The sequence below is a fragment of the Drosophila simulans genome, chromosome X (genome assembly GCF_016746395.2).
Source record: "Drosophila simulans strain w501 chromosome X, Prin_Dsim_3.1, whole genome shotgun sequence".
Taxonomy (NCBI): Eukaryota; Metazoa; Arthropoda; class Insecta; order Diptera; family Drosophilidae; genus Drosophila; species Drosophila simulans.
Genome location: NC_052525.2, coordinates 3,466,416 through 3,477,401, shown reverse-complemented (window position 1 = coordinate 3,477,401; position 10,986 = coordinate 3,466,416). Strand labels below are relative to the sequence as shown.

Sequence of the window (10,986 nt, the reverse complement as noted above, 5' to 3'; positions counted from 1 at the left end):
TGTGCACCAAGCTGTCCGTTAGCCAATTTCGCGCTGACATGGGGCGGGGTGCGGTAGATAGGTTCTGGATCCAGGGTGCAGGGTGCAGGGTGCAGGGTGCAGCCATTGAAGCGTCTAATCGACGCTTTCATACACCATGCGTACCCAATGTCCTTCATATAAAGTGAGCAACCCGCACAGGTGATGCGCCGGATAGTTTAAGGGACTAGGGCTCCATCTGTCCAACCCGCTCGAAAAGAAAGCAAAGGTATCTCCCCTTTTACCCAGAAACACAAGCAAAGATCAAGGAATACACTTTTTGCAAAGTAAAACCGTTTACCAAAAAATATGACATTAGCAATTCGGATTCTTGTTGATTCGTTTATTAATTTCCATTGATAACTGGTGTATGAATGTATGTGTGAATGAGTTTGGAATACGAGTGAGTGGGCGATTGCTTTCATGTTGGGGGGCTAAATGCATTTGCTTAGTACAATATGATTTAAATCCTACTCAGTACAATTTTGTTTGACAAAATGATGCGATTAGTTTTATCCCTTTCTTCGTTCTCGGTAATTTAGGCTAATATTATTGAATATGTTTTTTTTATTTTGTTTTGGTTGTTTCTCGAGCTTTAGTTCAACTAGATCGATCGGCACCCTTGAATCTGACTTGACGTCTAAACATGCATGTTTGGTTCGTCACAGGACAATCTTTTGATTTCCCTGTGAACTGCAAATGTGAAAAGTTTTTAAGCATATTCTAGCTCCTTTGTATAGTTTCATTTGCCATTTTAATGGCCGCAAGTATCGCAAGTATGCTTTTCAATAATATGTGAAGAAGCATCTCCAGCATCTCCAACATCTCTTTCTACTCGATTTAAATAAATGTTGCTTATCCTTCTGACTGCTTGTAGTATTTTGAATATTTGAATTCTCTCCATTGTCGCCCGTTCTTTTACGTGTTGGTTAAGTTAAAGCTTAGGAAATGTTTGTTTTTTCTCAGCTGCAAAAATGTGTAAGGCAGCCGCTTTCCCTTTTATGTTTCGTGTAGTCCATCTTCCTCCCCGCTCTCTGTTTCTTTCTCTTTCTTTGCTGTTTTGTAATCTCGCTCGATTTCGTGTGATTGGTTGTTAACTTCTTTTTATCGACGCATGTTTCAGTCTTACTACTTCCCCATTTCTAAACCTTAGTCCAAACCGTCATCGACGAAGTCGGCGGAGTCCTTTTTAGGCTTTGGCTCGCTCGGCTCTCCAGCTTTTTCAGCCGCTTGGGCAAAGGCAGCACCCACATCGAAACCGGGCACCATCTTCTTGAGAAGGTCGATTATCTTCGGGTTCGACGCGTACTTCGTGATGTTACCCGGATTTGACAAAATGTCCTACGAAAGTTAATAAATAACAACGATTTGATAAATAATCCCATTAGTGCATTTGTAATAGAAATAGAAAAGTCGTATTCACGAACCTGAATGGCGGCTGACGCCTCGGGATCTTGCATGAAGCCCAGTATATCAGATATAGTTATGTTACCAGGAGCCCCAGGGGGAAATTCTCCGGATGATCCACCAGAACTGACATTGTGCTTTTCCTGCTCCTTACGGGCGCGCCTCTGATCCCGCTGGCGTTCCTTGATCTTACGCTCTGCCTGGCGACGCTCCTGCTTCACGCGATGCTGCTCGATTTTCTTGGCATTCGGAGTGACCTCCTTTAGCCACTCGTCTGTCTCCTCGTCGAAGTCCAGCTTGCATGCTTGGCGCAAATCATGGGCAGCCAGCTCAAAATCTCCGAGGAGGCGACGGGCGCGTCCCCTGAACTTGTAGCCAGCCGCCAAATCCGAGTTGAGTTCCAGCGCCATGTCGCAGTCCCGAATGCAGGCATTCGGCTTCTTCAGCTTGAGGAAGGCCTGACCACGCTTAGCGTGGAAAAGGGCATTACCCGGGCTCAGTTCAATGGCCTTGGTGTACAAGGCGATGGCCTCGTCGAACTTCTGCTGGCCGTAGGCGGAGGCCGCCTGGGCGCGCAGCTCGCTCGCCTGCTCCACCTCCTCTTCGGTGGCCTTCTTGCTGTAGTTGCCCATGGGTTGGGCGGGGTCGCTGTCCGCCTCGATCACACCTGAAGGCATCGGGATAATTGGCGTATTACATATATTAATACTGCAGGATTTGAATTTGGGTAAACGCTAAGTTTGCAGTGTCGAAAGGATATATGATAAAGCAACTGCCAGCACTGCGACAGCAACGCATCAAAGTCCAGGGTTGTGACCCCCAATGACCACGTGACTCGGCAGAATTTGCACACTCACCCTCCATGTCCAGCTCCACGTCCGACTCAGGATCGGAGAGGGACTTTTCGTCCTCGCTATCCACGGAGGCATTGGCCGGCTCGTTGGCCTTGGCACCAGCATCGCCGCCGAATGGGCACTTGCTGGAAAAACAAGCCGCGGGATGAGCAAACCATACAATCGTGTTGTTTTGAAAATTGGTCAAATAGTGCGGTTAACTTACCCTCCGGCGCTGCCACCGTTGAATTGGCCAGGCGGCACCGTGCCACCAAACTTCTCCACGAAATCTTTGACGAACTGCAGCTGCGGCATGTTCAAGAAGGTGGGATTCTCAAGCGCATAGTCGATGAAGTACTTCAGCTTCTTCAGATCCCCGGTTTCCAATGTGAAAGCCATTACTGAATTCCGTTTTGTCTCGATGTTTTCAGATCTGGTGTCTTGCAATATTTGCTTAGCTTTACGTCCACTTTTGCTCTGCCCTATCGATTGGCATGCATAAATACCATGAAAAAGTACTGAGAATTAATCGTCGGTATTTATCGCTTTGCTCTTGTATTTTTCAGTATTTTGTGCGTACGATAGTGCTGGAAAATGTGACAACTTTTAAAAAGATAACAGCAATTTTCCGCCACATACCCCAAAACTAAATACATATACATATATATATATATATACATATTCACATAGGATCGAGAATGTAATGAGCCACAATTAAGTGTATAACTATTGCTGAAGAAGTTTATGTGTGCCCCCATTGACATTAAAACAGTTTTCTGTAAATCATTTTAGTATTTTTTTATTTTCAATGTTTCGTCATGTTTTTTGTTTGCTTTTGTCTTTTGTTTTCTTGATGTTTTTTTTTAGCTTTTTTCATTTTGTTTTGGAATTATGTTTTTTTTTCATTATTTTCATTATGTTTTTGTTTTCGTCATTAATTTAAACATTAATTAAGCATAAATTATTTATATAAATATTTACAATGCTCTTTGCTATTTTTAGGGAGTTTTTGCCGCTGCTTTTTTACTCTTGTTCATACTTATTCTCTAAAAACTAGTTTCGGGTTACATACAATTATACAATTATAATTTTAAAATTAAAAAAAAATATGTACATATATATACATATATCGGGGTGGCTTGGCCAACCAAAGTTCTTTCGTGGCTTTTGATGGCTGAAAGGCGCCATTTTCGCCTTGACTGCGCGAGGACACGGCCCTGGAACTCGAGCCCCGATGAAACAGGAGAAATAACCCATCCTGCTCCACCCTGCGAAAACCCAAAACCAAAATCGAAAAAACCCAAAGCCCAAAGCCGAAAACCCCCTGTTTGCCAACGCACCAGCCAACTGGGGGCCGCAAGGTAAATTTGTGAATGGTTAATGAAAAGTTACCCAAACTGCACGCCCATTCGAACTGAGCCGAAACTTCTTGGACTGTCGATTCATTACATTAAATGCGGGGGGTGGTGCGGAGTGCAGGTGCGCAGGTGATGGGCAAATGTCATAAATTATTTGCCTCCCCTCCCGAGCGGGGTGGTTTTATATGTAAATTTATATAGGATATTTACACGCAACATTCGCGGCTGCGGCATCAAATATTTACACTGATTCCGGGTATTCGAAGACAACAAAAGAAAGAAATAACAAAAAACAGGTGGGGAGCAGTGGGGGCGAAGGGCCAAATTAATGAACCTTGAAAAATGTGTTAAAACTTATTGTTTTCTTCGTCAGCGATTCTCGACGAATTGATATTTTCCAACTTAACGTGGCCAGAATGGAATTTTGGGAATTTTAAAAAGATGACGGGAAAAAAATTGGACGTTGTGCGAAAAGTAGGTAATGATAAACTAGTTTTGAATACTATTGAATGCCTAACTAATATTAAGCACTTATCAACATAAAACTAAGAATTTGGTATACTCAACAATTGCCACTATACAATCCCTACAGACACATAGTTAAAGCCCAAATTAATGGGTCGCTATCCGTATTAGCTTATAATACCAGGGAATACCAGTTTGGCATAAACAACTTGTTGAACAACCCACAAATAGTTTGGTTAACAACATTTTTGTTTTTCACCTTATGCGAAGGCAAGGTAAATGCAATTTTCTAGCCCATAAATTAGTTTGAGCTGCTAACTTTTGGCACTTTCATTGTGGCCGCTATCGTTTGTTTGCCGGTGTGTGGCACTTTGTTTAAGTTTGGTTACCAACCAAGGAACGAAAACATGGTAAGAAGAAATACCCAGCGAACGAGGAAATCAAATGGCCAACGGGAACGGCCAAGACGAAATGCTTGAGATTTGTTTAATTGCATCCTGGCTGGTGTTTTTTGCCATCAACAAAAATAACAGGATGGCTAGCACTCCACAAAATGGCGTCCATCCGAATGGGCTGTGGGCGGTGGTGGCTGATTCAGTGGGTGGTTCGATGGGGGACAGTACTTACGATATCCATTGGTATATGCCCGACACAGTCAGCTCACCCTTATCCTCGAGGGCGTATTCGATGAGCTCCGTGTAGGTGAACGGTGGTTTCTTTGGCCTGCTTGTTTTGCGGTGGTTGGTTTTGGGTTTCAGCCACATTGGTGGGTGGTTCGGTGGTTTGGTGGATCGGCGATTGCGTGGTTGGGGAAATTCGTTGGCGGCATCGATTGGAGGACGACATTGAAAGCAAATGGAGAACGCACAAATCAGAGAAAAAGATTGAAAATATATTAAAACAAAAGAGAGAATGCTATAGTCGAGTTCCCCGACTATCAGATACCCGTTACTCAGCTAGTGTGAATGCAAACGCGAAATGTAATCATTTTTCTGGGATGTCGATAGATATTGGGGAATAAAATGAGAACAAATTTAAAAATTGATCATGATCAACAAAATATATATATATTTGATACGCTTTTGCCTGTTACATACTTTTCAACGAATCTAGTATACCCTTTTCCTCTACGAGCAACGGGTATAAATAAATGTTTCAAAAGAATTAGGAAATATAGAATTTAGCAGTTGACACTGTCATATTGTTTTATTTCTGCAACACTTACGCCTTGGACGAAGTATCCTCGACGATAACGTGCTCGGCAACTATCATGTCGTTACCGTCCATCTCCGAGGTGACCTCCATCACCAGCTCCTCGAACTTGCGCCCAGTCTTGGTGGAGCCCACGCCGACCACGCCCCCCGCTGCTGAAGCGCCAGCGGAGCCGTTGCTTCCTCCTGCTAATGCCGCTGGGATCGCTGCACTGGAGCAGCTCTTGGGCGATCTGGCCCGTTGATCCACCATACCCGATCCGAGGGATTGATTTGTGCTTGTGGCGGATGCGGATGCCGATGCGGCGGAGGCGGATGATGGCGAGGTGGAACTGCAGGGCGACGTGGCGATTGGCACTGCCGTCGATTGTGGATGAGGTGGAACACTGCCCTCCGGCAGATTGACCGCCTGTCCGTGAACCTGATTGTGCGGCGATAGGTGCGGGAACTCGTCGAACTTAAAGTTGAGCAGCCACGAGAGGTTCTTATCCTCGAAGTCCGCCTCGGTGGCTTCATTGGCCCCACTAACCGAACCGGATGAGGTGCGTCGGCCCGCCGACTGTATCCGCTGCTTCTGCGGCACCAGAAAATGTTGATTCTGATGAGGGTTCTGTCCAGGACTGGCATTCTGTTGTGTTGACTGGTGCGTATGATTGGATGCATTTTGAGTTGATGATGATGTTGGTGGTGGCGGCGGCAAAGTGGCATTCAATTGTCCTAGTTCCGCCTGCAGGCCGGAGTTATAGCGATGATCCAGCTCAAGCAGCTCGCCACCGGTCCAACCACCATTTTCATCCAAAGGAGCACTCGATGGTGGACAGTGCGAATAGGCGACGGCGGGCACCAGAAGACTGCTCTCATAGGAAAAGAGATCGTTGATGAAGGACGTCGAGGATTGGGCGGGTGCAGCGTTGGTTGGCGGATTACTAGGTGGCTGTTCCAGCTGCAGGTGGAAGTGCAGATCCCCGGCATCGTAGTCCAAGTGTCGCTTCTTCCAGGGATTCGCCCCGATGGGCTCGTAGTCGTGGCCCAAAGCCAGATCCTCCTGATCGTCGAACTTGCGCTTAAGAAAGTTGTAATCACCGGGAAGATTACTGTTCGTATCATTTTGATTGGTGGTACTGCTATTGTTGTTGTTGTTGCTGCTGGGATTCGATGTGGGGCTGGATGCACTGCCCGTTCCATTGACGGGCATGTTGACAATCATGATGTCCCGGCTGTCTCGATTTCAATCACGTAAGCCAAACCAAAACACACAACTCACACTTGGCGAAAAAGAGCAAGTAACACGGAAAAAAAATTGACCTGCTTCGTCTAGGGGACGGACGAAGGATATTTCTTTCTTTATTTCTAATCTTTAGTTTAGTCAAGAGCGGAAATTGGGAATTAGTCGGTCCGCACTGGCTAACTGGCTAACCGTCTCGCGCTGCGACTGGCCACGGAATGCGATGGGCCGCCAGGAGTCCAGACCAACTTGGCTGTTCTGAGCTGCGCCTGCGCCCTCCTGCCACTCATCCACATTCACATCCACCACCCCGGACACCCAGTCAAGCACATAAGCGGTACGTCTGCAGTCGATGGAGAGAGGAGCCGTACCTGTGATGGCGCAGGTACAACAAAATTATGCAGACACTTCGCTGTATTATATTTGACATACTCGTTGATATATGTATCGACCATATCACCTGCTTATAAATACATATTTACATAACTGTGGGATGTGAAATATATCAAAGCAAAGAAAGCTATCATAGATTCTCAATAATCGTCGTGTACACTGTACCAAGCTGAGTTTAAAAAGCAATCAAGTACCTCTGGGTACAACCACCCAGGTCTTGGCATCGCTGAGCCCAGGTCATGTGCCGCTGGTTCTGCTTGGTCGCTCGATTTGGCCATAATCGAACATGTGCACCAAGCTGTCCGTTAGCCAATTTCGCGCTGACATGGGGCGGGGTGCGGTAGATAGGTTCTGGATCCAGGGTGCAGGGTGCAGGGTGCAGGGTGCAGCCATTGAAGCGTCTAATCGACGCTTTCATACACCATGCGTACCCAATGTCCTTCATATAAAGTGAGCAACCCGCACAGGTGATGCGCCGGATAGTTTAAGGGACTAGGGCTCCATCTGTCCAACCCGCTCGAAAAGAAAGCAAAGGTATCTCCCCTTTTACCCAGAAACACAAGCAAAGATCAAGGAATACACTTTTTGCAAAGTAAAACCGTTTACCAAAAAATATGGACATTAGCAATTCGGATTCTTGTTGATTCGTTTATTAATTTCCATTGATAACTGGTGTATGAATGTATGTGTGAATGAGTTTGGAATACGAGTGAGTGGGCGATTGCTTTCATGTTGGGGGGCTAAATGCATTTGCTTAGTACAATATTATTTAAATCCTACTCAGTACAATTTTGTTTGACAAAATGATGCGATTAGTTTTATCCCTTTCTTCGTTCTCGGTAATTTAGGCTAATATTATTGAATATGTTTTTTTTATTTTGTTTTGGTTGTTTCTCGAGCTTTAGTTCAACTAGATCGATCGGCACCCTTGAATCTGACTTGACGTCTAAACATGCATGTTTGGTTCGTCACAGGACAATCTTTTGATTTCCCTGTGAACTGCAAGTGTGAAAAGTTTTTAAGCATATTCTAGCTCCTTTGTATAGTTTCATTTGCCATTTTAATGGCCGCAAGTATCGCAAGTATGCTTTTCAATAATATGTGAAGAAGCATCTCCAGCATCTCCAACATCTCTTTCTGCTCGATTTAAATAAATGTTGCTTATTCTTCTGACTGCTTGTAGTATTTTGAATATTTGAATTCTCTCCATTGTCGCCCGTTCTTTTACGTGTTGGTTAAGTTAAAGCTTAGGAAATGTTTGTTTTTTCTCAGCTGCAAAAATGTGTAAGGCAGCCGCTTTCCCTTTTATGTTTCGTGTAGTCCATCTTCCTCCCCGCTCTCTGTTTCTTTCTCTTTCTTTGCTGTTTTGTAATCTCGCTCGATTTCGTGTGATTGGTTGTTAACTTCTTTTTATCGACGCATGTTTCAGTCTTACTACTTCCCCATTTCTAAACCTTAGTCCAAACCGTCATCGACGAAGTCGGCGGAGTCCTTTTTAGGCTTTGGCTCGCTCGGCTCTCCAGCTTTTTCAGCCGCTTGGGCAAAGGCAGCACCCACATCGAAACCGGGCACCATCTTCTTGAGAAGGTCGATTATCTTCGGGTTCGACGCGTACTTCGTGATGTTACCCGGATTTGACAAAATGTCCTACGAAAGTTAATAAATAACAACGATTTGATAAATAATCCCATTAGTGCATTTGTAATAGAAATAGAAAAGTCGTATTCACGAACCTGAATGGCGGCTGACGCCTCGGGATCTTGCATGAAGCCCAGTATATCAGATATAGTTATGTTACCAGGAGCCCCAGGGGGAAATTCTCCGGATGATCCACCAGAACTGACATTGTGCTTTTCCTGCTCCTTACGGGCGCGCCTCTGATCCCGCTGGCGTTCCTTGATCTTACGCTCTGCCTGGCGACGCTCCTGCTTCACGCGATGCTGCTCGATTTTCTTGGCATTCGGAGTGACCTCCTTTAGCCACTCGTCTGTCTCCTCGTCGAAGTCCAGCTTGCATGCTTGGCGCAAATCATGGGCAGCCAGCTCAAAATCTCCGAGGAGGCGACGGGCGCGTCCCCTGAACTTGTAGCCAGCCGCCAAATCCGAGTTGAGTTCCAGCGCCATGTCGCAGTCCCGAATGCAGGCATTCGGCTTCTTCAGCTTGAGGAAGGCCTGACCACGCTTAGCGTGGAAAAGGGCATTACCCGGGCTCAGTTCAATGGCCTTGGTGTACAAGGCGATGGCCTCGTCGAACTTCTGCTGGCCGTAGGCGGAGGCCGCCTGGGCGCGCAGCTCGCTCGCCTGCTCCACCTCCTCTTCGGTGGCCTTCTTGCTGTAGTTGCCCATGGGTTGGGCGGGGTCGCTGTCCGCCTCGATCACACCTGAAGGCATCGGGATAATTGGCGTATTACATATATTAATACTGCAGGATTTGAATTTGGGTAAACGCTAAGTTTGCAGTGTCGAAAGGATATATGATAAAGCAACTGCCAGCACTGCGACAGCAACGCATCAAAGTCCAGGGTTGTGACCCCCAATGACCACGTGACTCGGCAGAATTTGCACACTCACCCTCCATGTCCAGCTCCACGTCCGACTCAGGATCGGAGAGGGACTTTTCGTCCTCGCTATCCACGGAGGCATTGGCCGGCTCGTTGGCCTTGGCACCAGCATCGCCGCCGAATGGGCACTTGCTGGAAAAACAAGCCGCGGGATGAGCAAACCATACAATCGTGTTGTTTTGAAAATTGGTCAAATAGTGCGGTTAACTTACCCTCCGGCGCTGCCACCGTTGAATTGGCCAGGCGGCACCGTGCCACCAAACTTCTCCACGAAATCTTTGACGAACTGCAGCTGCGGCATGTTCAAGAAGGTGGGATTCTCAAGCGCATAGTCGATGAAGTACTTCAGCTTCTTCAGATCCCCGGTTTCCAATGTGAAAGCCATTACTGAATTCCGTTTTGTCTCGATGTTTTCAGATCTGGTGTCTTGCAATATTTGCTTAGCTTTACGTCCACTTTTGCTCTGCCCTATCGATTGGCATGCATAAATACCATGAAAAAGTACTGAGAATTAATCGTCGGTATTTATCGCTTTGCTCTTGTATTTTTCAGTATTTTGTGCGTACGATAGTGCTGGAAAATGTGACAACTTTTAAAAAGATAACAGCAATTTTCCGCCACATACCCCAAAACTAAATACATATACATATATATATATATATACATATTCACATAGGATCGAGAATGTAATGAGCCACAATTAAGTCTATAACTATTGCTGAAGAAGTTTATGTGTGCCCCCATTGACATTAAAACAGTTTTCTGTTAATCATTTTAGTATTTTTTTTATTTTCAATGTTTCGTCATGTTTTTTGTTTGCCTTTGTCTTTTGTTTTGTTGATGTTTTTTTTAGCTTTTTTCATTTTGTTATGGAATTAATTTATTAATTAATTTTTATGTTTACTTATTGATTTAGTATCTTCTTCGCACTTATCTCTGTCGTCGCCGCCTATTTCGTGTTTGCATTGTTCTTTTTCGGCTTTCTTCGCCTTTTCTTGTGTTTGTGGTGTGTCTGGTTGAAGGGGTGAAGGGTCAGAAAATGGTGAAAACTGGTGGTGATGTTCGGTTATCGGAAGGGAGTGGGTGGTGGCGATGGCCTATTCTGAGTGCCCTTCTCTCCATGCTCGCTCGCATACAAATATTTTTCATATCCGTTCACTTTAAATAATTTTTTAGCATAACTATTAAATAATTTGTTTATATATAATACATACATATATGTATATATACACACACATATATATATAAATATATATATATATATATATATATATTCAGTTTTTTTCGCAATTCGTTCAATTTAAACTTTTTAATTATTATCGTAATTATTTTTTAATAAAATACTCAACAAATAATTTAATGGGTTTTGTTTTTCTCGTCTGCCTCAACTGTCTCATCGTTTTTTTCTGCTGCTGTTTTTATTTTTATTTTCGTTTTTTTCTTTTTAAGTATTTATATTTTGATTCGTTTAGTACTATTTAAACACTTAGTAGGTATTAATTTGTTTAGCTTTATA

General features: G+C 44.5%; 3 protein-coding genes across 3 annotated transcripts; all 3 read right to left on the bottom strand.

Moving 5' to 3' along the window:
* Positions 1-340: 340 nt before the first annotated feature.
* LOC6725037 (hsc70-interacting protein 1) lies at positions 341-2,777 on the bottom strand. Its single transcript, XM_002106032.4, has 4 exons — positions 2,485-2,777; positions 2,283-2,404; positions 1,446-2,092; positions 341-1,359 (listed from the first exon to the last, which is right to left on the bottom strand). The coding sequence occupies exons 1-4, from the start codon at positions 2,655-2,657 to the stop codon at positions 1,168-1,170; spliced, it is 1,134 nt and encodes a 377-aa protein (XP_002106068.1). The 5' UTR covers positions 2,658-2,777; the 3' UTR covers positions 341-1,167.
* A 488-nt stretch (positions 2,778-3,265) lies between these two features.
* On the bottom strand, positions 3,266-7,068 carry LOC120285376 (ubiquitin carboxyl-terminal hydrolase 36-like). The gene is made up of 2 exons (XM_039297959.2): positions 5,307-7,068; positions 3,266-4,804 (listed from the first exon to the last, which is right to left on the bottom strand). The coding sequence occupies exons 1-2, from the start codon at positions 6,497-6,499 to the stop codon at positions 4,705-4,707; spliced, it is 1,293 nt and encodes a 430-aa protein (XP_039153893.1). The 5' UTR covers positions 6,500-7,068; the 3' UTR covers positions 3,266-4,704.
* A 470-nt stretch (positions 7,069-7,538) lies between these two features.
* On the bottom strand, positions 7,539-9,974 carry LOC120285377 (hsc70-interacting protein 1). Its single transcript, XM_039297962.2, has 4 exons — positions 9,683-9,974; positions 9,481-9,602; positions 8,644-9,290; positions 7,539-8,557 (listed from the first exon to the last, which is right to left on the bottom strand). The coding sequence occupies exons 1-4, from the start codon at positions 9,853-9,855 to the stop codon at positions 8,366-8,368; spliced, it is 1,134 nt and encodes a 377-aa protein (XP_039153896.1). The 5' UTR covers positions 9,856-9,974; the 3' UTR covers positions 7,539-8,365.
* Positions 9,975-10,986: the final 1,012 nt, after the last annotated feature.

What these genes read in the sequence shown, in the direction of transcription:
- LOC120285377 (XM_039297962.2), bottom strand. Translation starts at nt 9,855, where the DNA reads ATGGCTTTCACATTGGAAACCGGGGATCTGAAGAAGCTGAAGTACTTC. An exon ending in CGTGGAGCTGGACATGGAGG is followed by an intron (nt 9,291 to 9,480) that starts GTGAGTGTGCAA and finishes CGATGCCTTCAG; the next exon opens with GTGTGATCGAGGCGGACAGC. An exon ending in AGGCGTCAGCCGCCATTCAG is followed by an intron (nt 8,558 to 8,643) that starts GTTCGTGAATAC and finishes TAACTTTCGTAG; the next exon opens with GACATTTTGTCAAATCCGGG.
- LOC120285376 (XM_039297959.2), bottom strand. Translation starts at nt 6,499, where the DNA reads ATGATTGTCAACATGCCCGTCAATGGAACGGGCAGTGCATCCAGCCCC. An exon ending in GAGGATACTTCGTCCAAGGC is followed by an intron (nt 4,805 to 5,306) that starts GTAAGTGTTGCA and finishes CAAAACAAGCAG; the next exon opens with GCCAAAGAAACCACCGTTCA.
- LOC6725037 (XM_002106032.4), bottom strand. Translation starts at nt 2,657, where the DNA reads ATGGCTTTCACATTGGAAACCGGGGATCTGAAGAAGCTGAAGTACTTC. An exon ending in CGTGGAGCTGGACATGGAGG is followed by an intron (nt 2,093 to 2,282) that starts GTGAGTGTGCAA and finishes CGATGCCTTCAG; the next exon opens with GTGTGATCGAGGCGGACAGC. An exon ending in AGGCGTCAGCCGCCATTCAG is followed by an intron (nt 1,360 to 1,445) that starts GTTCGTGAATAC and finishes TAACTTTCGTAG; the next exon opens with GACATTTTGTCAAATCCGGG.